General features: G+C 48.0%; 1 protein-coding gene across 1 annotated transcript in view; it reads left to right on the plus strand.

Moving 5' to 3' along the window:
- The window catches only part of LOC138354986 (glutamate receptor-like), a 36,972-nt gene extending 13,377 nt beyond the window's left edge, over window positions 1–23,595 (plus strand). Inside the window, exons 4-6 of the mRNA XM_069309690.1 lie at window positions 11,098–11,315; window positions 23,057–23,216; window positions 23,549–23,595. Coding sequence (XP_069165791.1) covers window positions 11,098–11,315; window positions 23,057–23,216; window positions 23,549–23,595 — 425 coding nt within the window. The remainder of the gene's footprint in view (window positions 1–11,097; window positions 11,316–23,056; window positions 23,217–23,548) is intronic.
- Window positions 23,596–23,868: the final 273 nt, after the last annotated feature.

A 23,868-nucleotide genomic window follows, 5' to 3' on the forward strand; every position in this document is an offset into this window, starting at 1 on the left:
GGAGAAGATCCTATCAAGGAAGAGCTCCCTGAAAAATGTGGGAAAATTAAAAAAATGTATTCCTCCAGAGAGACATGACAAGGGAGGAGAGAGCCGTGGCGTCAGAAGCAAGGAAGAGGCGCAGGGCGAGAGGGAAAAACCAGGAAGTCACAGCTCCCAACACAACACCCCCAGAGGCGAGGGGGACACCCACAACCAGCTACCCAGTAACACCAGAAGGGAGGACAACCCCGCCTCCCTCCTCTGCATAGAAAACCCCCCTACCCCAAACCCTCCCTGCCCCCACTCAAATGTTCAGCCAAATCTCCATCCCCCCCACACCCAATCCCCACCCTTCTACCCCTCCCTTTCTCCCGAGTCCTCCCTCCCCCCCTTTCCTTCCCGTCCTCCCTCCCCTTTCACCTCATACCCTCCCTGTCCCTTCCACTTCACTGGATCCCCCGCCCCTCATCCCAGTATCCTCTGAGACCCTGTTATCCACCTCACAGGTCCTCACACCCATGGAACAGCCTCCCCCTGTGGGATGTGGGCAGCTGTGAAGGATGTGCAGGAGCTGTGTGGGATGTGGGCAGCTGTGAGGGATGTGGGATGTGGGCAGCTGTGAGGGATGTGGGATGTGGGCAGCTGTGAGGGATGTGGGCAGCTGTGAGGGATGTGGGCAGCAGTGAGGGTTGTGGGCATCTGTGAGGGATGTGGGCAGCTGTGTGGAATGTGGGCATCAGTGGGGGATGTGGGCAGCTGTGAGGGGTGTGCGCAGCTGTTTGAGATGTGGGTAGCTGTGAGAGTTGTGGACAGCTGTGTGAGTTATTGGTATCTATGTGAGGAAATGCTGTTGTGTGGGATGTGGGCAGCTGTGAGAGATGTGGGCAGCTGTGAGAGATGTGGACAGCTGTGTGAGATGTTTGCAGCAGTGTGAGATGTGAGCAGCTGTGAGGGATGTGGGTAGCTGTGTGTGATGTGGGGGGCTGAGTGGGATGTGGGCCGCTGTGTGGGATGTGGGGAGCTGTGTGGGATTTGGGCAGCAGTGAGGGATGTGTGCAGCTGTGTGGGATGTGGGCATCTGTTTGGGATGTGGGCAGCTGTGTGTGATGTGATCAGCTACGTGGGATGTGGGGAGCTGTGTGGGATGTGGGCCGCTGTGTGGGATGTTTGGAGCTTTGTGGTATGTGGGGAGCTGTGTGGGATGTGGGCAGCAGTGAGGGATGTGTGCAGCTGTGTGGGATGTGGGCCGCAGTGAGGGATGTGGGGCGCTGTGAGGGATGTGGGCAGTTGTGTGGAATGTGGGCAGCAGTGAGGGATGTGAGCAGCTGTGAGAGATGTGGGCAGCTGTGTGAGTTATGTGCATCTGTGTGAGTTATAGGCAGCTGTGTGGGATGTGGCAGCTGAGTGAGGTGTGGGTAACTGTTAGAGATGCGGGGCAGCTATGAGAGATGTGGGCAGCTGTGAAAGATGTGGGCATCTGTGTGGGATGTGGGCAGCTGTGTGAGCAGTGAGAGATGTGTTCAACTGAGAGATATGTGAGCAGCTGTGTGGGTTGTGGCGTGCTGTGTGAGATGTGGGCAGCTGTGTGGGTTGCTGCAGTTAAGTAGGACGTGGGCAGCTGTGTGAGTTATGGGCATCTGTGAGTTAAGGGCTGCTGTGTGGGATGTGGGCCGCTGTGTGAGATGTGGGCAGCTGTTAGGGATGTGGGCAGCTGTGGGGGATTTGGCCAGCTGTGTGAGATGTTACCAGCAGTGTGAGATGTGGGCAGCTGTGTGAGATATGGGCAGCTGTGTGGGATGTGAACATTTGTGTGGAATACGGGGGCTGTGTTGGATGTAGGCAACTGTGTGGGATGTGGGCAGCTGTGTGGGATGTGGGCAGCTGTGAAGGATGTGCAGGAGCTGTGTGGGATGTGGGCAGCTGTGAGGGATGTGGGCAGCTGTGTGGGATGTGGGCAGCAGTGAGGGTTGTGGGCATCTGTGAGGGATGTGGGCAGCTGTGTGGAATGTGGGCATCAGTGGGGGATGTGGGCAGCTGTGAGGGGTGTGCGCAGCTCTTTGAGATGTGGGTAGCTATGAGAGTTGTGGACAGCTGTGTGAGTTATTGGTATCTATGTGAGGAAATGCTGTTGTGTGGGATGTGGGCAGCTGTGTGGGATGTGGGCAGCTGTGAGAGATGTGGCCCGCTGTGTGAGTTATAGGCATCTGTGTGAGTTATGGGCTGTTGTGTGGGATGTGGGCAGCTGTGTGAGATGTGGGCAGCTGTTAGGGATGCGGGGCTGCTGTGAGAGATGTAGGCAGCTGGGAAAGATGTGGGCAGCTGTGGGGGATGTGGTCAGCTGTGAGGGATGCGGGCAGCTGTGAGAAATGTGTGCAGCTGTGTGAGTTATGTGGCATCTGTGTGAGTTTTGGGCAGCTGTGAGTGATGTGGGCAGCTGTGTGAGATGTGGGCAGCTGTTAGGGATGCGGGGCAGCTGTGAGAGATGTGGGCAGCTGTGAGAGATGTGGACAGCTGTGTGAGATGTTTGCAGCAGTGTGAGATGTGAGCAGCTGTGAGGAATGTGGGTAACTTTGTGGGATGTAGGCAGCTGTGTTGGATATGGGCAGCTGTGTGGGATGTGGGGAGCTGTGTGGGATGTGGGTAGCTGTGTGGGATGTGGGTAGCTGTGGGAGATGTGGACAGCTGTGTGAGTTATTGGCATCTGTGTGAGGTATGGGCTATTGTAGGGGATTTGGGCAGCTGTGTGAGATGTTGACAGCTGTTATGGATGCAGGGCAGCTCTGAGTGATGTGGGCAGCTGTGAGAGATATGGTCAGCTTTGTAGGATGTGGGCAGCTGAGTGAAATGTGGACAGTTGTGAGAAATGTGGGCAGCTGTGAGATATGTGGGCAACTGTGTTTGATGTGTGCAGCTGTATGTGATGTGATCAGCTGTGAGAGGTGTGCGCAGCTGTGTGGGATGTGGGTAGCTATGAGAGATGTGGACAGCGTTGTGAGTTACTGGCATCTGTGTGGGATGTGGGCAGCTGTGTGTGATGTGATCAGCTGTGAGAGGTGTGCGCAGTTGTGTGAGATGTGGGTAGCTGTGAGAGATGTGGACAGCTGTGTGAGTGTTGGGCATCTGTGTGAGTTATGGGCAGCTGTGTGGGATGTGGGCAGCTGTGTGAGATGTGGGCAACTGTTAGAGATGCGGGGCAGCTATGAGATATGTGGGCAGCTGTGAGAGATGTGGGCAGGAGTGTGGGATGTGGGCAGCTGTGTAGGATGTGGGCAGTAGTGAGAGATATGGTCAGCTGAGAGAGATGTGGGCAGCTGTGTGGGATGTGGCGAGCTGTGTGAGATGTGGGCAGCTGTGTGGGTAGTTACAGTTGTGTGGGATGTGGGCATCTGTGTGAGTTAAGGGCTGCTGTGTGGGATGTGGGCAACTGTGTGGGATGTGGGCCGTTGTGAGGGATGTTAGCAGTTGTGAGGGATTTGGGCAGCTGTATGGGATGTGGGCGGCAGTGAGAGATGTGGGCAGCTGTGTGAGTTATGGGCATCTGTGTGAGTTATGGGCAGCTGTGTAGAATGTGGGCATCTGTGTGAGATGTGGGCAACTGTTAGAGAAGCGTTGCCGCTGTGTGGGCTGTGGGCAGCTGTGTGAGATGTGGGCAACTGTTAGGGATCCGGGGCAGCTATGTGGGATGTGGGCAGCAGTAAGAGATGTGGGCATCTGAGAGAGATGTGGGCAGCTGTGTGGGATGTAGGTAGCTGTGAGAGATGTGGACAGCGTTGTGAGTTATGGGCATCTGTGTGGGATGTGGGCAGCTGTGTGTGATGTGATCAGCTGTGAGAGGTGTGCGCAGCTGTGTGGGATGTGGGTAGCTGTGAAAAATGTGGACAGTTGTGTGAGTGTTGGGCATCTGTGTGAGTTATGGGCTGTTGAGTGGGATGTGGGCAGCTGTGTAAGATGTGGGCGGCTGTGAGGGATGTGGGCAGCTGTGATGGATGTGGTCAGCATTGTGGGATGTTGGCAGCTGTGAGAGATGTGGGCAGCTGTGTGAGTTATGTGCGTCTGTGTGAGTTATGGGCAGCTGTGTGGGATGTGGCAGCTGTGTGAGATTTGGGCAACTGTGAGAGATGCGGGGCAGCTATGAGATATGTTAGCAACTGTGAGAGATGTGGGCAGGAGTGTGGGATGTGGGCAGTAGTGACAGATGTGGACAGCTGAGAGAGATGTGGGCAGCTGTGTGGAATGTGGCGAGCTGTGTGAGATGTGGGCAGCTGTGTGGGATGTGGGCCGTTGTGTGGAATGTAGGCAGCAATGATGGGTGTTAGCAGCTGTGAGGGATGTGGGCAGCTGTATGGGATGTGGGCGGCAGTGAGAGATGTGCGCAGCTGTGTGCATTATGGGCATCTGTGTGAGTTATGGGCATCTGGGTGAGTTATGGGCAGCTGTGTGGGCTGTGGGCAACTGTATGAGATGTGGGCAACTGTTAGAGATCCGGGGCAGCTATGTGGGATGTGGGCAGCAGTGAGAGATGTGGGCATCTGAGAGAGATGTGGGCAGCTGTGTGGGATTTGGCGAGCTACGTGAGATGTGGGCAGATGTGTGGGTTGTGGGCAGTTGTGTTGGATGTGGGCAGCTGTGTGAGATGTGGGCAGCTGTGGGGGATGTGGACAGCTGTGTGGGATGTGGGCAGCTTTGTGGGACGTGGGCAGCTGTGTTGGATGTGGGCAGCGGTGACGATGTGGGCTGCTGTGAGGGATGTGGGCAGCTGTGTGGGAGTTGGCGAGCTGTGTGAGATGTGGGCAGCTGTGTGGGTTGTGGGCAGTTGTGTGGGATGTGGGCAGCTGTGTGTTTTATGGGCATCTGGGTGAGTTATGGGCAGCTGTGTGGGATGTAGGCAGCTGTGTGAGATGTGGGCAGCTGTTTGGGATTTGGACAGCTTTGTGAGATGTTAGCTGCTTTGTGATATGTGGGCAGCTGTGTGAGATGTGGGCAGCTGTGTAGGCTGTGGGGAGCTTTGTGGGATGTGGGGAGCTGTGTGGGATTTGGGCCGCAGTGAGGGATGTTGGCCCTGTGAGGGATGTGGGCAGATGTGTGGAATGTGCGCAGCAGTGAGGGATGTGAGCAGCTGTGAGGGATGTTGGCCGCTTTGTGGGATGTGTGCAGCTGTGAGAGATGTGGGCCCCTGTTTGAGTTATGGGCATCTGTGTGAGTTAAGGGCAGCTGTGTGGGATGTGGGCAACTGTTAGAGATGCGGGGCAGCTTTGAGAGATGTGGGCAGCTCTGTGGGATGTGGGCAGCTGTGTGGTATGTGAGCAGGTGTGAGAGATGTGGGCAGCTGAGAGAGATGTGGGTACATGTGTGGGAAAGGCGAGCTGTGTGAGATATGGGCAGCTATGTGGGGTGTGGGCTGTTGTGTGGGATGTGGGCTGCTGTGTGAATTATGGTCATCTGAGTGAGTTATGTGCAGCTGAGTGGGATGTGGGCCGCTGTGTGAGATGTGGGCAGCTGTTAGGAATGTGGGCAGCTGTGTGGCATTTGAACAGCTGTGTGAGATGTTAGCAGCTGTGTGAGATGTGGGCAGCTGTTTGAGTTATGGGCATCTGTGTGGGATGTGGGAAATGTGTAGGATGTAGGCAGCTGTGTGGGATGTGGGCAACTGTGTGGGATGTGGTCAGCTGTGTGGGATGTGGGCAGCTGTGAGGGATGTGGGCAGCTGTGTGGAATGTTGGCCGCAGTGAGGGATGTGGGCCGCTGTAAGGGATGTGGGCAGCTGTAAGGGATGTGGGCAGCTGTGTGGAATGTTGGCCGCAGTGAGGGATGTGGGCCGCTGTGAGGGATGTGGGCCGTTGTGTGGAAGGTAGGCAGTAGTGAGGGATGTGGGCATCTGTGTGGGATGTGGGCAGCAGTGAGAGATGTAGGCAGCTGTGTGGAATTTGGGTAGCTGTGTGAGATATTAACAGTTGTGTGAGATGTGGGCAGCTGTGTGACATGTTAGCAGCTGTGTGAGTTACGGGCCGCTTTGTGAGATGTGGGCAGCTGTTAGGGTTTTGGGCAGCTGTGTGAGATGTTAGCAATTGTGTGAGATGTGGCAGCTGTGTGAGATGTGGGCAGCTGTGTGGGATGTGGGCTGCTGTGTGGGATTTGGGCAACTGTATGGGACGTGGGCAGGTGTGTGGGATGTCCAGCTGTGTGGGATGTGCGGAGCTGTGTGTGATGTGGGGGGGCTGTTTGGGATGTGGGCACCTGTTAGGGATATGGGCAGCTGTGTGGGATTTGGGCAGCTGTGTGAGATGTTATCAGTTATGGGAGATGTGGGCAGCTGTGTGAGAGGTTAGCATCTGTGTGATTTATGGGCATCTGTGTGAGTTATGGGCCGCTGCGTGAGATGTGGGCAGCTGCTAGGGATGTGGGCAGCTGTTTGGGATTTGGGCAGCTGTGTGAGACGTTAGCAGCTGTGTGAGATGTGGGCAGCTGTGTGAGATGTGGGCAGCTGTGTGGGATGTGGGCTGTTGTGTGGGATGTGGGCAACAGTGTGGGATGTGGGCAGGTGTTTGGAATGTGGGCAGCTGTGTGGGACGTGGGCAGCTGTGTGGGATGTGGTCAGATGTGTGGGATGTGAGCAGCTGTGTGGGATGCGGGCAGCTGTTTGGGAGGTGGGCAGTTGTGTGGGATGTGGGCAAAAGTGTGGCATGTGGGCAGCTGTGTAGGATGTGGGTAGCTGTGTGGGATGTGGGCAGCTGTGAGGGATTTGGGCAGCTGTGTGAGATGTTAGCAGCTGTGTGAGATGTTAGCAGCTGTGTGAGATGTGGGCAACTGTGTGAGACGTGGGCAGCTTTATGGGATGTTGGCAGCTGTGTGGGATGTGGGCAGCTGTGTGGGATGTGGGCAGATGTGTGGAATGTGGGCAGCTGTGTGGGATGTGGGCAGCTGTGCGGGATGTGGGCAGATGTGTGGGATGTGGGCAGATGTGTGGGATGTGGGCAGCTGTGCGGGATGTGGGCAGATGTGTGGGATGTGGGCAGCTGTGCGGGATGTGGGCAGATGTGTGGAATGTGGGCAGCAGGGAGGGATGTGGGCAGCTGTGAGGGATGTGGGCATCTGTGTGGGATGTGGGCAGCTGTGAGGGATGTAGGGAGCTGTGTGGGATGTGGGCAGCTGTGTGGGATGTGTGGAGCTGTGTGGGATGTGGGCAGCTGTGTGGGATGTGGGCAGCTGTGTGGGATGTGGGCAGCTGTGAGGGATGTAGGGAGCTGTGTGGGATGTGGGCAGCTGTGTGGGATGTGGGCAGCTGTGTTGGATGTGGGAAGCTGTGTGGTATGTGGGCAGATGTGTGGGATGTGGGCAGCTGTGTGGGATGTGTGGAGCTGTGTGGGATGTGGGAAGCTGTGAGGGATGTGGGCAGCTGTGTGGGATGTGGGCAGCAGTGAGGGATGTGGGCAGATGTGCGGGATGTTGGCAGCTGTGAGAGATGTGGGCAGCTGTGTGGGATGTGGCCAGCTGTGTGGAATGTGGGCCTCTGTGAGAGATGAGGGCAGCTGTGAGAGATGTGGGCAGCTGTGTGGGATGTGGGCAGCTGTGTGGGATGTGGGCAGCTGTGTGGGATGTGGGCAGCTGTGTGGGATGTGGGCAGCTGTGTGGGATGTGTGGAGCTGTGTGGGAAGTGGGCAGCTGTGAGGGATGTGGGCAGCTGTGTGGGATGTGGGCAGCAGTGAGGGATGTGGGCTGCTGTGTGGGATTTGGGCAACTGTATGTGACGTGGGCAGGTGTGTGGGATGTCCAGCTGTGTGGGATGTGCGGAGCTGTGTGTGATGTGGGGGGGCTGTTTGGGATGTGGGCACCTGTTAGGGATATGGGCAGCTGTGTGGGATTTGGGCAGCTGTGTGAGATGTTATCAGTTATGGGAGATGTGGGCAGCTGTGTGAGAGGTTAGCATCTGTGTGATTTTTGGGCATCTGTGTGAGTTATGGGCCGCTGTGTGAGATGTGGGCAGCTGCTAGGGATGTGGGCAGCTGTTTGGGATTTGGGCAGCTGTGTGAGACGTTAGCAGCTGTGTGAGATGTGGGCAGCTGTGTGAGATGTGGGCAGCTGTGTGGGATGTGGGCTGTTGTGTGGGATGTGGGCAACAGTGTGGGATGTGGGCAAGTGTTTGGAATGTGGGCAGCTGTGTGGGACGTGGGCAGCTGTGTGGGATGTGGTCAGATGTGTGGGATGTGAGCAGCTGTGTGGGATGCGGGCAGCTGTTTGGGAGGTGGGCAGTTGTGTGGGATGTGGGCAAAAGTGTGGCATGTGGGCAGCTGTGTAGGATGTGGGTAGCTGTGTGGGATGTGGGCAGCTGTGAGGGATTTGGGCAGCTGTGTGAGATGTTAGCAGCTGTGTGAGATGTTAGCAGCTGTGTGAGATGTGGGCAACTGTGTGAGACGTGGGCAGCTTTATGGGATGTTGGCAGCTGTGTGGGATGTGGGCAGCTGTGTGGGATGTGGGCAGATGTGTGGAATGTGGGCAGCTGTGTGGGATGTGGGCAGCTGTGCGGGATGTGGGCAGATGTGTGGGATGTGGGCAGATGTGTGGGATGTGGGCAGCTGTGCGGGATGTGGGCAGATGTGTGGGATGTGGGCAGCTGTGCGGGATGTGGGCAGATGTGTGGAATGTGGGCAGCAGGGAGGGATGTGGGCAGCTGTGAGGGATGTGGGCATCTGTGTGGGATGTGGGCAGCTGTGAGGGATGTAGGGAGCTGTGTGGGATGTGGGCAGCTGTGTGGGATGTGTGGAGCTGTGTGGGATGTGGGCAGCTGTGTGGGATGTGGGCAGCTGTGTGGGATGTGGGCAGCTGTGAGGGATGTAGGGAGCTGTGTGGGATGTGGGCAGCTGTGTGGGATGTGGGCAGCTGTGTTGGATGTGGGAAGCTGTGTGGTATGTGGGCAGATGTGTGGGATGTGGGCAGCTGTGTGGGATGTGTTGAGCTGTGTGGGATGTGGGAAGCTGTGAGGGATGTGGGCAGCTGTGTGGGATGTGGGCAGCAGTGAGGGATGTGGGCAGCTGTGCGGGATGTTGGCAGCTGTGAGAGATGTGGGCAGCTGTGTGGGATGTGGCCAGCTGTGTGGAATGTGGGCCTCTGTGAGAGATGAGGGCAGCTGTGAGAGATGTGGGCAGCTGTGTGGGATGTGGGCAGCTGTGTGGGATGTGGGCAGCTGTGTGGGATGTGGGCAGCTGTGTGGGATGTGGGCAGCTGTGTGGGATGTGTGGAGCTGTGTGGGATGTGGGCAGCTGTGAGGGATGTGGGCAGCTGTGTGGGATGTGGGCAGCAGTGAGGGATGTGGGCCTCTGTGAGAGATGAGGGCAGCTGTGAGAGATGTGGGCAGCTGTGTGGGATGTGGGCAGCTGTGTGGGATGTGGGCAGCTGTGTGGGATGTGGGCAGCTGTGAGAGATGTGGGCAGCTGTCTGGGATTGGGGAACTGTGTGGGATGTTTGCAGCTGTGTGTGATGTGGGCAGCTGTTTGGGTGATGTTGTTTACTGTTATAGTTGTGCGATGTTCAATGATGTTAATTTCCTGTTCAATGCTATGTGTTATTTCTTGTTTAATGTGTTGATAACGAAGATTTATTGTAATATAATCTTTTAGTTGTTAACTAGTCAGTGTTGCAAGTCCGTATGTCTGCGTTCTGATAGTTGGAGTAACTTATATACTGATGACCACAGGTGATGGATGTTTAGGAGGAACCCTCAGGAGGGAACCTCTGCCCCCTCCCGGGGGACCAGGGTAGTGGACTCTCCCAATCTGATGAGTGGCTGGGTAAGGGGTAAGGAGGGGCGGTGGTGGGGAGTATACGTCCCCCTGGTGGTATTGGGACGGCAGATGGGAGCTGACACTCTCGCAACATACATGCGTTTGGCAGAAACCACTGAATCTCTCGTATTAAGCACAAATCTATTATGTAACAGTTGACCAGGTTGTGTAAACCGACTGTCACCAAGGCTCTCCCAGTAGTCACAAATAGTGAAGTGTAAACTAACCAAGTTGCGGAAACCAGTGGTCTCTAGTGGATAGGAGAGCTATTGAGATGAAAAGAGGATGTGGGAGGAATCCTAAAATTATCAAACGTAACCCAAAACCGAATAAGGGTTTTGTATTCATAGATTATCCTACTCCCCTTCCTCCCACCTTATATACATGTCGTGCCAAGGTCATCCCTCTCGTCATCCCTTTCCCCTATCATCCATCCCTACCTCCATAGAGAGAGAATAAGAGACTGACAGTCTCTTAAGACAGATAGGAAGACAAAGACATGAACATAAACAGAATAAGACGTAGGTAGACACATACAGACTGATCTGGGATGCCCAGATCACTGGCTCACACAGCCTACGTGTTAACCGAACCTCTCCCTCCAATGATAACCAAATATGACCAACCCTTCTCTGAAAGTGAGATGTGCTTGCGATATATATATCGATATATATGGATACATACACAAAAAACAGAGAGACAGAGACAGGAAGATAGACAAACACAAACATAGAGGGTGGCAGACAAAAACAGAAAGACAAAGAAAGAAGAGATAGATAAATCGATAGATATGGTAGCCCGAAGCATCTGGCCTCCAGCCTCAAACAGGCTGACATTCTTATATATTAATATTGATATAATAATAATGAGAAAATCCGTAGGGATAATGATGATGATTGGAACATATGTAGCGGAGATTCCCACGCACACGCCCCAGACAATCATATCACGACTAGGTCAAAAGCATTACAACCTGGAGTTCTACTGGACATACGAGGGTTTTCTGAGGCTTCCACTGAAGCCGGGACAGAATTTTCACACAATCCCCCATGCAATACGGCTCTGTCATCTAGTAATGTTCTACCTCAGGAAGCCTCAATACACAATCATGTGTTCAGTGGAACGCCAGGTTGCAATCCTTTTTACCTTGTCAAGGCCTGGTTGTCTGGGGAGTGTGTGTGGGAATACTCACTTTATAGGTTCAAATCCTCATCACAACTCCAACGGATTGTCTTATTGATATATCACTCCAGAGTGTTTACTCTCTGTTTAATAATAATAATACTAATACTAATAATAATAATAATAATGTGCATGGTACAATTGGTTGTTCATCTAGGTGGTAATGTGGGTTTGATGCCGGCGTCGCTGTGCGTGGTAGCTGTAACGTGTCTGCTGCTGCACCAACTGCTGCTGGCTCACTACAACAGCGGCCTCATCACTGCCCTGGCAGTGGGACCACCTCTCACACTCATCTCTAACTTAAACGATATCAACCGCATCCCCTCACTCACTCTTGGCTATGTTAAAGGTTCTTCTCTAACCGAACATTTTAAGGTGAGAGTTATATTATATTGTAATCAAGTACCCTAAAAACATGTATCCACACTTTCATAGCAGGTAACTCGAAATGGTTTTTTTGTTTTTCTTCGATAAAATCTATCTTAAGTTGGATATGGGCTTGGATATTTAAAAGGAAATAAAGAGTATATATGTAATGAACTCAGAGTGGAAAACTGTTGTAGAAAGAGTGGCCCAAGGCTATGTCCTGGAACCCGTGTTGTTTAACACACACACGCACACATATATATATATATATATATATATATATATATATATATATATATATATATATATATATATATATATATATATATATATATATATATATATATATATATATATATATATATATATATATATATATATATATATGCAGAATAACCACATGTGTAAAATAGAAAATGCTTAACGCGTTTTCGGCTAATTCGCCTTCATCAGAGCAAAGTAGAATGAAGATAAGATTGCTGATCAGACCTTTATATCTGCCTGGGCAGATCACCTGACCACCAAAAATAAGTGGAGGAAAGGAATTATAAGAAAAAAGGTAACTGCAGAAGGCCTATTGGCCCATACGAGGCAGCGCCTATTAATATCTCCAAGTGCCATACGTGTTAAATGATTGCTATATTGTTTTGACGTGCTATATTGAGGCTTAAATAGGGATCCAACTTGTACATACCGGGGCTCACATTAAGGCTGTTGTTCTCGATCTTTCGTACGTTTCTTTTCACTGTTGGTGGTAATTCAAAAATCAATTCTCCAAAATTCATTTTTTATTTCTAGTCTGACGCGACACTTGAGCGCGTTTCGTAAAACTTATTACATTTTCAAAGACTTTAGCTAACACATACACAACTGAATAGAACTTACACACATTCGATTTGTTTATATCTACATTTGAGTGAGGTGGATGGGGTGAGGTGGTATTAATAGGGTATTAAATTCGTAAACACAAGACAGAACACGAAACAATGGGTTTTGAATGGAAGTGATTTGTAGAAAGCCTATTGGTCCATATTTCTTGATGCTTCTATATTGGAGCAGAGTCTTGAGGTGGGTAGAATATAGTTGTGCATTAATTGGCTGTTGATTGCTGGTGTTGACTTTTTATTGTGTAGTGCCTCGCAAACGTCAAGCCGCCTGCTATCGCTGTATCTATCGATGATTTCTGTGTTGTTTACTAGGATTTCTCAGGCGATGGTTTGGTTGTGGGAAGAGATTATATGTTCCTTAATGGACCCCTGTTGCTTATGCATCGTTAAATGCCTAGAAAGAGATGTTGTTGTCTTGCCTATATACTGGGCTTTTTGGAGCTTACAGTCCCTGTTACGGACCCGGATCCAGCGTCCGAGCACGGAGCAGTGACGACCGCGCCATCTGTGGGTCAGCTCCCGAAACCCCCTCCAAATGGACGACGACACCTGGTGAGGACGAAGTGTACTGGCCACAAGGGCCAGTTTCCAGTCCTGTTCAGCTCACAACACCGCCGCTGCTGACCTCTGGTGAGGTGGTGCTAAGACGACAACGCCATCTATGGAGTGGATACGTCGGGCGTTTGTGTCTGAGCCTGTAAGTGAGGTGCTTTAGTGTGTCCCTGTTATTGATGACGTGTCTGCTTACAGAGTCGACCTGGGACTGCTGTAAGGGAAGTTGAGGGAGTCTACCCAAGGCAGCTGTCCCCATACCAAGTGCTTTGCTGCAGCAGCTGTGAGTCGCCTCCCGGAGGAACACTGTGGTGTTACCCTGCCAGTGAAGTGGCAGTTGAAGGATTGTCGTACCCGGGACTGACTGGTGGAGACGATTGACCACTGGGGTATTGTGGACAGGAGAGTGATCTGTGGTATCACACGAGGCTCCTGACTAGGGCGCTACCCTAGTATCGCTCGTGGAGTGGCCTGAACAGCGTTGCTGATCCGGAACCTGCCAGTAGTCTGCTGGACTTGTGGTTGACGGCCTCCACGGCGGTGCCCCCAGTGGAACTGTGTTTTGGCTGGCCTGTGGCCAGGGTAGACTCAGCTTCTCGAAGAATTCGTCGTGAGGGCACGAGAGCACCGAGGGCTTGACACCGAGAGGATCCAGAGTCTTCAGAAGAAGACGACAGTGTTAATAAGTGTTTATACCCCTTCCCCCGTGTAATCTTTTTATATATTATTTATTGGTGGCGGTTATTATATTATATTAAGTTTTTGCCTTTCTTTCCCTTCCCCTTTTAGTTTACTTGCGTTACTGATCACATCCCTTGAAAGCCACTACTGGCTTGGGGCCGGATACTCTTCCTCTAACAATATCAGAGTAAGAACCCAGTTGCGACCCGAGAGGGCCGTAACAGTCCCCAAGAGAGCATTTGAAGGCATAGACGACGTTGGTCTCTTTTAAAGCGTTCTGCGTTGTGTCTGGAGAGTTTCTCATGAGTAGGCTGGCCGTTTTTCTAGTTTTATAGTAAATCGTCAGTTGTATCCTCTGATTTTTGTCTGTAGGGATAACGTTTCTATTAACAATATCTTTCAGGACCCTTTCCTCCGTTTTATGAGCTGTGGAAAAGAAGTTCCTGTAAAATAGTCTAATAGGGGGTATAGGTGTTGTGTTAGTTGTCTCTTCAGAGGTTGCATGGCGTTTCACTTTCCTTCTTATGATGTCTTCGACGAAACCATTGGAGAAGCCGTTGTTGACTAGGACCTGCCTTACCCTACAGAGTTCTTCGTCGACTTGCTTCCATTCTGAGCTGTGGCTGAGAGCGCGGTCGACATATGCATTAACAACACTCCTCTTGTACCTGTCTGAGCAGTCGCTGTTGGCATTTAGGCACATTCCTATGTTCGTTTCCTCAGTGTAGACTGCAGTGTGGAAACCTCCGCTCTTTTCCATGACTGTTACATCTAGAAAGGGCAGTTTCCCATCCTTTTCCATCTCGTAAGTGAAACGCAACACGGAACTCTGCTCAAATATATATATATATATATATATATATATATATATATATATATATATATATATATATATATATATATATATATATATATATATATATATATATAACTGAAAACTCACACCCCAGAAGTGACTCGAACCCATACTCCCAGAAGCAACGCAACTGGTATGTACAAGACGCCTTAATCCACTTGACCATCACGACCGGACATAATGAGGTGATAGCCGAGGCTATTTGAACCACCCCACCGCCGGCACTCGGATAGCATTTTACCAAATCTTGGGCATAGCATTTTACCAAATCACCTCATTCTTTGGGGCACACGTGAGGAACACAAAAATGTATGGGTATGGGTATGAGTATGGGTTCGAGTCACTTCGGGGTGTGAGTTTTCAGTTGCATATTGTCCTGGGGACCATTCAGGCTTGTTCGCATATATATATATATATATATATATATATATATATATATATATATATATATATATATATATATATATATATATATATATATATATATATATATATATATATATATTTATATATATATATATTGTGACGATAATCTCCTTCAAGAGATTGAGCCTGCTCTTCCCTCCACAACTACGTCGTTGAAATTATATAAAACGACTATGGAAGAAATGTCCAACAACGACAACAACACCAGCAAGGCTTGCCAGAGCGCAAAACGTTGCAGCCAGAGACACCTGTTCAGACTCAAACCGCCAAACTACCTGTTGAACGCTACCGGCTACGCTGATTGGTCGCCGGTCTGGCTGCAACTGCACTCGCCCCCCCCACACTACTTTATGTCTGGGGTCGCCACGACCTCAGACCTCAGAATGTTCAGTGCTTTCGTGGTTACCACTCCTCCCGGCTAGACGTTAGCGTGTACTGAGAGAGGTGGTAGCTTAAAGCCAATATTCCAGCACCTTCCCTTTATTTTGTGTTGCACTTCTTGTTATTTTATCTAAACGTAACTTTTCATTGTGTCATTTAATTATTCTTATTATTTTGATTGATTGATTTTATTATACAAATTTGTTTGTCCATTTGTTCATGTTTTGATTTATTTAACGTAATTAAAATTTCATTGTTAAAATTTACTTGTGTTTTGTGTGTCTTCTCCTTACCTTACCACAGACGAAGTTCCAGTTTTTCTATTTTTTTTTTTATAACTATGTGACGAGGCCATACCCCTAGCCTTAAACAGCCGAACACCAACGCGTTACCGTCACAAGTTATATGGGGGCCTGTCCTAGGAGCTTCACTCAGGTACTGGTGCCAAGTGGTAATTTATGGTAAGCGTATTTAACTTTGTTAACGTAGCTTTACTATTTTTCATTCAATTTCATTTTTTATAAGGTGCGGTGTATTGTGCATTACGAGAGTAACATATAGTGAAGGTGAGACAACTTTGGATTACGTGGTGACTGTAGGCCGCAGTCATACTCTTAATTGGTCATCTCTCCCTCCTTGTTATTACTCGTGTTTACCATCTATGTCCCTTGAATATTTCTCATTTTGACAGATCATCATATTGGTACCCTGGTACTGTGGTCTGCCCAATGTCAAGAGTACCCAATCTTCTGCAATCTGACTGTAGGAGGACAAAGAGGGCCATAGTTCCTCTAGCTCGAACTTTAGTTGCTGAATTGGGACCTCAGCAGCAGTTCTCGTCACCAGTTGACACCTCGCACCCCTACACGTCAGTCAGAGATGATGATACATACAACGGTAGGGAATTAGCTTATTTTTTCAGAGCACAAAAGTTCGCTAATTCTGTAAGTATCATATTAAATTCAGTAGGAAAAACTTGCTTTATGTCCTATAGAGACTCGGCAAGGTATGCCTACATCCTTGGACTACCAATTTTACTTTTGAAGCATTTAACTGTTTCATTTGTTTTCGAAACTCTGTTCCATTTGTTAGTAGGATTTTCTTGCCCTTACCCTCTTACATGAGTACCGGGTACAAGATTTCCTGCGCCTTTGATTTAATTTAATCATTTAACATCTTTTACTTAACTTTAATTGTTAAAGATCTCACAGGATAGGTACCAGTTGCCACGTTGTCCTGTTTCTGACATTCACTATTGAATATTCGTGTACCTTTATTTGCTAATTTCACCATGTTTCGTCTCCAAGCTTTCCGTACAAATCCAGCAGGTGAAATAGGGACTTTAAGTCGTGCCAGAAGACTGAATTACAAACTCTTGCACACGAGTATCAACTAGAAGTTCCCTACCAAGCCAACAAAAATGACCTACACAACCTGTTGCTGGATCATTTCTTAGAACAAGGTAAGATAGACTCTGAAACTCATGAAACTTACTATATTGCAGATAAAACTGATTTGGCGACGATGAAACTCAAACTAGAGCTGGCCAAGATTGAACGTGAGCAGCAAAGGGAAGCCCGCGAACAACAAAGGGAAGCCCTCGAACAACAAGAACGAACAGCTGCCATACGAAGGGAAGAACAAGAACGAGAAATCACCCTCAGAGAACGTGAAACTACTTTGAGGAGAGAAGAACAAGAACGAGAAATCGCCCACAAGGAACGTGAACTCGCCCTCCAGGAACGTGAGGTTGCAATGCTCCAGGAGCGGGAACGCGTACAGCTTGAAACCAAACAACGCGAGTTGGAGATGCAACGCGAGCATGACAAGCAACAAGCGACTCTGGCTCTAGAGTGTCGTCAACGCGAAATCGCCTTGGAAACTTCACACTTCACTCAACGCCAGCAAGCTACTGCCAATCTTCCCGTCAGTTTTAATATATCACATGCAAGTAAGTTAATGCCATCCTTTGTAGAAGCAGAAGTTGATGTGTTCTTTACCACCTTTGAAACCCTTGCTAATCAACTCAGTTGGCCTGTCGACCAATGGACCACACTTCTCAGAGTCCATCTTACAGGTAGAGCTGCAGTCACACTCAGTACTTTGGCGTCTGAGAATGACTACCACACTCTGAAACAAGCAGTGTTGGACGCCTACCTCCTCTCTACTGAAAGTTATAGAAGGAAATTCCGTGACCACCTGAAGGCAAGTACCACTACCTTCCTCGAGTTTGCTAACACGAAACGGAGGTATTTCATGAAATGGCTGGAAGCAGCACATGTCTCTACTTTTACAGAACTCGTCAACCTGATGCTTGTTGAAGAATTCCTGAGACGTGTGCCACCTCCTGTCCGCCTCTACTTAGCAGATAAAGAAGAAACCGACTACCTGAAGTGTGCTAAGTCGGCTGACACTTACAGCCTCATCAACCGGCTGACACCCGAACCATCCTCCAGTAAGAAGTCGTGGTACAGTTACGAGAAGGTGAGCCCCGATCAAGCTGGTTCACAACTGTACTGCAAGTATTGTAGACTCTATGGACATACCATAGACAAGTGTGGTAAGTCTCAATACAAGGGAACCACTGACCAACAAAGACCCAAACCAACTCCTCCTAAGTCCGGTAAGCCTGTGATGAATGTTGGTGTTGATGTTAATGATCTTTCTCTTTTCAGTAACCACCTGTATACTGGAACTGTCTCTGCCAACGGTTCAAATCCGGAGGGACGTTTCAAATTGAAGATCTTGAGGGACACAGCGGCTCTACAATCGATCATCTTGAAGTCGGCTGTGCCCAACATCGTCTACACCGGAGAAACCGTCTTCATCACTGACCTCACTGCTACCACTCCATACCCTCTCGCCAGAGTCCACCTGGATTGTCCCTACGTGAACGGGGAAGTCCAAGTCGCCGTCAGGGAAAAGCCTTTTCCCATGCCTGGAGTGCAACTTCTCCTAGGCAACGACTTGGCAGAAGACCTGCAACCGACCAACCTGATCGTCATGGACAAACCCCAGGTGTGTAACTCTGTGCCAATAAACCCTATTCTTGAGTATGTTCCAGCAGAGGTTCAAGAGAGTGATGAAGTTTCTCCTCCGGTTCTCGTGACCACCCGTGCACAAGCCGCACGTCCACAGCCAGCTGACTCTACTGCTACCGCTGTCCCTCAAGACCCTCAGAAACTACCCCCGCATCTGACCAAGTTGGAGATCCGTAAGTTGCAGAGGGAAGATCTTACTTTAACACCATTGTTTTTCCAAGCTGAGACTCAACCCGACAGTATTCCTGGGTTCTTCCTAGAGAACGACTTGCTCTACCGCAGATATAAACCCAGTAAACTGAAGGAGGAGGACGATTGGGCCAACATCGAATAACTTGTGATTCCCACCAGCCTGCGGCCCACTATTCTACACCTGGCCCACGGAGCATTCTCCCACTACGGCTTCAACAAGACTTACCATGGGATTCGTCAAGACTACTTCTGGCCAGGTATGGTAAATAACGTCAAATAGTACGTAAAACAGTGTCATACATGTCAGATGGCAGGCAAACCGAACGTCTCCATTCCCAGAGCACCACTGATTCCCATACAGGTGCCTGCGGAACCTTTCCACAGACTCATAATAGACTGTGTTGGTCCTTTACCTCGGACCAGTTCAGGTAACGCCTACATCCTAACCATCCTGTGTCCTACCACCAGATTTCCCATAGCAGTTCCAGTGAAGAACATCACGGCTGCTACGGTTATAAAACATCTATTGAAGATCTTCACTCAATACGGATTTCCCAGGGAGATTCAAAGTGACTGTGGTACCAACTTCACCAGTGATCTCTTCAAAAGGACACTGGAGGAGTTCAACATCAAACAGGTATTGTCCAGCCCCTATCATCCTGCTTCACAGGGTTCTCTTGAACGTAGTCATCAGACCATCAAAGCACTCTTGAAAAAGTTTTGTAGTGAAACCTCGAAGGATTGGGATAAGCAGATTGACCTTATAATGTGTATTTTCAGAAGTCTCCCCAATGAGTCCCTAGGAGTATCTCCTTATGAGATGCTCTACGGCCATAAGTGCCGTACTCCCCTTAAGGCTTTCAAAGACTCTCCCAGAGATGCCACCTTCAGTGAGCATCAGAATGTGCCCCAGTTTCTTCAAAACCTTCAACACATTCTAGAGAGAGTCCACCGCTTTGCCCATGATAATCTATTGAAAGCCCAGGTGAGAATGAAGACTCATTACGACCAGACCAGCAAAGTAAGAAAATTCAAGCCGGGAGACTTCGTCCTTGCCTATTTCCCTATCCCAGGTTCACCTTTACAAAACAGGTTTTCAGGACCCTACTGCGTCAAAGAGTGCAGGAATAATAACAACTACGTGATAGAGACTCCAGATAGGCGGCGGAAGACCCAGCTGTGCCACGTCAACCTCCTGAAGCAATATAATGGTACTCCTCCCACTGTCTTGACTAACTATTCCACCTTCACAGAACCCTACATCCACAGTGAGACCATCCCAGCTTCTCCTCCCGAAAGCACTGACAAGGAGTCGGCGCTTTCTAATTCCGAAATCCTTAATGATCTTCCCAAATGCTTTCAGGATAATAATCGTGCTCCTTTGCCCTCTTCTAATTCCACTCTCACCTCGTCAGATAAGCCCTTCATCCTCCATGTCGACGCCAATGGTACCGACGTTGGTGGTGTCGTGATGCAGCAACGAGGCGAGAAGAATACACCTGTCAGCGACTACTGCTACAAGGATCTACGGAACAATTGGCAAGGAGCTACACTTCCTCATCCTGAAGCTTCAGCACTTCACTCCACACCTGAAAAGTGCTCGGTCCACCATCAACACGGACCACACCACCCTACACCTCCTGCAGCACGCCCACTTCTCATCTCAACGTCTTCTACTATGGGTTTGCTAACTGCAGAAATTCAACCTGGAGACACGCTATACCAAGAGTCTGACAACATCTTAGCCCATGATCTCTCCAGAGTTTATGAAGTAGAAGCGACTCCATCCATTACTCCACCACATAACGACGTACTTCTTCCAGAACCGCAGGCTTCGGGGGAGAGTTGTGACGATAATCTCCTTCAAGAGATTGAGCCTGCTCTTCCCTCCACAACTACGTCGTTGAAATTATATAAAACGACTATGGAAGAAATGTCCAACAACGACAACAACACCAGCAAGGCTTGCCAGAGCGAAAAACGTTGCAGCCAGAGACACCTGTTCAGACTCAAACCGCCAAACTACCTGTTGATCGCTACCGGCTCCGCTGATTGGTCGCCGGTCTGGCTGCAACTGCACTCGCCCCCCCCACACTACTTGATGTCTGGGGTCGCCACGACCTCAGACCTTAGAATGTTCAGTGCTTTCGTGGTTACCACTCCTCCCGGCTAGACGTTAGCGTGTACTGAGAGAGGTGGTAGCTTAAAGCCAATATTCCAGCACCTTCCCTTTATTTTGTGTTGCACTTCTTGTTATTTTATCTTAACGTAACTTTTCATTGTGTCATTTAATTATTCTTATTATTTTGATTGATTGATTTTATTATACAAATTTGTTTGTCCATTTTTTCATGTTTTGATTTATTTAACGTAATTAAAATTTCATTGTTAAAATTTACTTGTGTTTTGTGTGTCTTCTCCTTACCTTACCACAGACGAAGTTCCAGTTTTTCTATTTTTTTTTTATAACTATGTGACGAGGCCATACCCCTAGCCTTAAACAGCCGAACACCAACGCGTTACCGTCACAAGTTACTCCCGGACAGGCCCCCATATAACTTGTGATGGTAACGCGTTGGTGTTCGGCTGTTTAAGGCTAGGGGTATGGCCTCGTCACATAGTTATAAACAAAAATAGAAAAACTGGAACTTCGTCTGTGGTAAGGTAAGGAGAAGACACACAAAACACAAGTAAACTTTAACAATGAAATTTTAATTACGTTAAATAAATTAAAACATGAAAAAATGGACAAACAAATTTGTATAATAAAATCAATCAATCAAAATAATAAGAATAATTAAATGACACAATGAAAAGTTACGTTAAGATAAAATAACAAGAAGTGCAATACAAAATTAAGGGAAGGTGCTGGAATATTGGCTTTAAGCTACCACCTCTCTCAGTACACGCTAACGTCTAGCCGGGAGGAGTGGTAACCACGAAAGCACTGAATATTCTGAGGTCTGAGGTCGTGGCGACCCCAGACATCAAGTAGTATGGGGGGTGGAGTGCAGTTGCAGCCAGACCGGCGACCAATCAGCGGAGCCGGTAGCGATCAACAGGTAGTTTGGCGGTTTGAGTCTGAACAGGTGTCTCTGGCTGCAACGTTTTGCGCTCTGGCAAACCTTGCTGGTGTTGTTGTCGTTGGACATTTCTTCCATAGTAGTTTTATATAATTTCAACGACGTAATTGTGGAGGGAAGAGCAGGCTCAATCTCTTGAAGGAGATTATCGTCACAATATATATATATATATATATATATATATATATATATATATATATATATATATATATATATATATATATATATATATATATATATATATATATATATATATGTGTGTATATCACGAAAATAAACACGTGATTAAGAATGTGACAATGTCAGACCACGGAGGAAAAATGAAACAGGAAATTTCCTTAAGTACTTTCGTATATTAAATACATCTTCAGAAGGTGAAGATGTATTCACCTTCTGAAGATGTATTTAATATACGAAAGTACTTAAGGAAATTTCCTGTTTCATTTTTCCTCCGTGGTCTGACATTGTCATATATATATATATATATATATATATATATATATATATATATATATATATATATATATATATATATATATATATATATATATATATATATATATGTGTGTGTGTGTGTGTGTGTGTGTGTGTGTGTGTGTGTATAGGTCGTACCTAGTACCTAATTGATAAATTTAATTTTCATAGATTTCGATTTATTTTAATTTTCATTTAATTATTTTGAGTGACATTGCATTGGAACTGAACTGTGTTGTTCATCATGCCTTTCATTCCGTAAGTATAGTTTTTTTCATCTTTTTTCATTTCGTTTTTTAACTGTTCTTATTTTTCAGTGCAATTGGCGTTGGAATTGAGCTATGTCGATTGATCTGCGTTTTAATTGAAATATTTCGTTAGTACTTTTTTTTTAAAGAAGAAAATGGACAACGCATATCTTTCACTGCTGCAAATGTGCAACAAATAGCAAGTAATCCACCGGCTACAACGTTAATTGCTTTCTTAACGTTATGTCAGAATGACGCATTTGCGAAAACACTGCTGTATTCGGAAGTGCCTCTGTATTACATATGGAATGCGAGTAGAAAGTCATTTAAACGACGCCGCAGAAGAGGAGAGCAGCCTGGCATATTCAAATAAACTACGATAGGCACACTATACACCGTGCATCCCAATCAGGATGAATGCTTCTTTATTCTCATGCTGTTGGTAAATGTGCCCGGTCCAACGTCTTTCCAGCAATTGAGATTTGTCAACGGCGTTACACATGCCACTTTCTATAGTGCATGTCAAGCTCTGTATTTATTGGAGAACGACAGACCATTTGGGAACGCATTAATATTGCTTGCAGGAGATTTCAGGCAAACATTACCTGTAATTCCTCGATCGACACCAGCGGAATGCTTGCCTGAAATACTCTACTTTGTGGCGCCACGTAAAGATGTTAAAATTAACTACAAATTTGCGTGTCCAGCTTCAAAACGATCCATCAGCTGAGATATTCTCACATCAATTCTTGGAAATTGGGAACGGAAACGTGCTGGTTAATTTCCCCTCAGGACGAATTTCATTGCATCATAACTTCTGCAATTTAGTGACGTCAAAAGAGGAATCGGTTGAAAAAGCATTTCCCAATATTCAGACCCATTATAAAAATCACGATTGACTGAGTGATAGAGCTATTCTTCCGACCAAGTTCAAAGACGTCTACGAACTCAGAAATATTATTCAGTCTTACATTCAAAGGGAGAAAGTCACATACAAGTCCGTCGACACTGTTGAGGAAGCAGGTGAAGCGGTTAATTATCCAAAGAGAATTTTTGAATTCACTCAATCTGCCATGGACACCACCGCACGTACTGCAATTGAAAATCGGCGTGCCAATTATCATGTTGCGAAATATCAACCGGCCAAAACTTTACATCGCCACGTGATTTGCAGTAAAAAAAATAATCAGCAACGTCGTAGAAGCAACATTCTTGACAGGACCTGTCAAAGGTAAAGATGTCCTCATTCCTCGCATTCCTATGATTACAACAAATATATCATTTCAATTTAAAAGATTTTAATTTCCAATTCGATTCGCGTTTACAATCACCAAAGCTCAGGGCCAATCTTTAGAATGGTACGATTTGTATCTAGACACAGATTGCTTCTCACATGAACAATTACATGTTGCGTGTTCTAGAGTCGGCAAACCAGACAATCTCTATATCTCCACAGACAATGGAATAACAAAAAGTATTGTATACCCACAATCATTGTGAAATTAAACATATTAGAAACATGCGCTTTCTCTTTTCTTTCTTTTCCGTTTAACCAGACTAAGCCACAGCAACGCGTGGCGGGGACAGCTTTTTCAACCAATTCCTCTTTTGACGTCACTAAATTGCAGAAGTTATGATGTAATGAAATTTGTCCTGAGGAGAATTCAACGGGCACCTTTCCGTTTCCAATTTCAGAGAATTGATGTGAGAATATCTCAGCTGATGGATCGTTTTGAAGCTG

Source organism: Procambarus clarkii, chromosome 65 (assembly GCF_040958095.1).
Source record: "Procambarus clarkii isolate CNS0578487 chromosome 65, FALCON_Pclarkii_2.0, whole genome shotgun sequence".
NCBI classification, from domain to species: domain Eukaryota; kingdom Metazoa; phylum Arthropoda; class Malacostraca; order Decapoda; family Cambaridae; genus Procambarus; species Procambarus clarkii.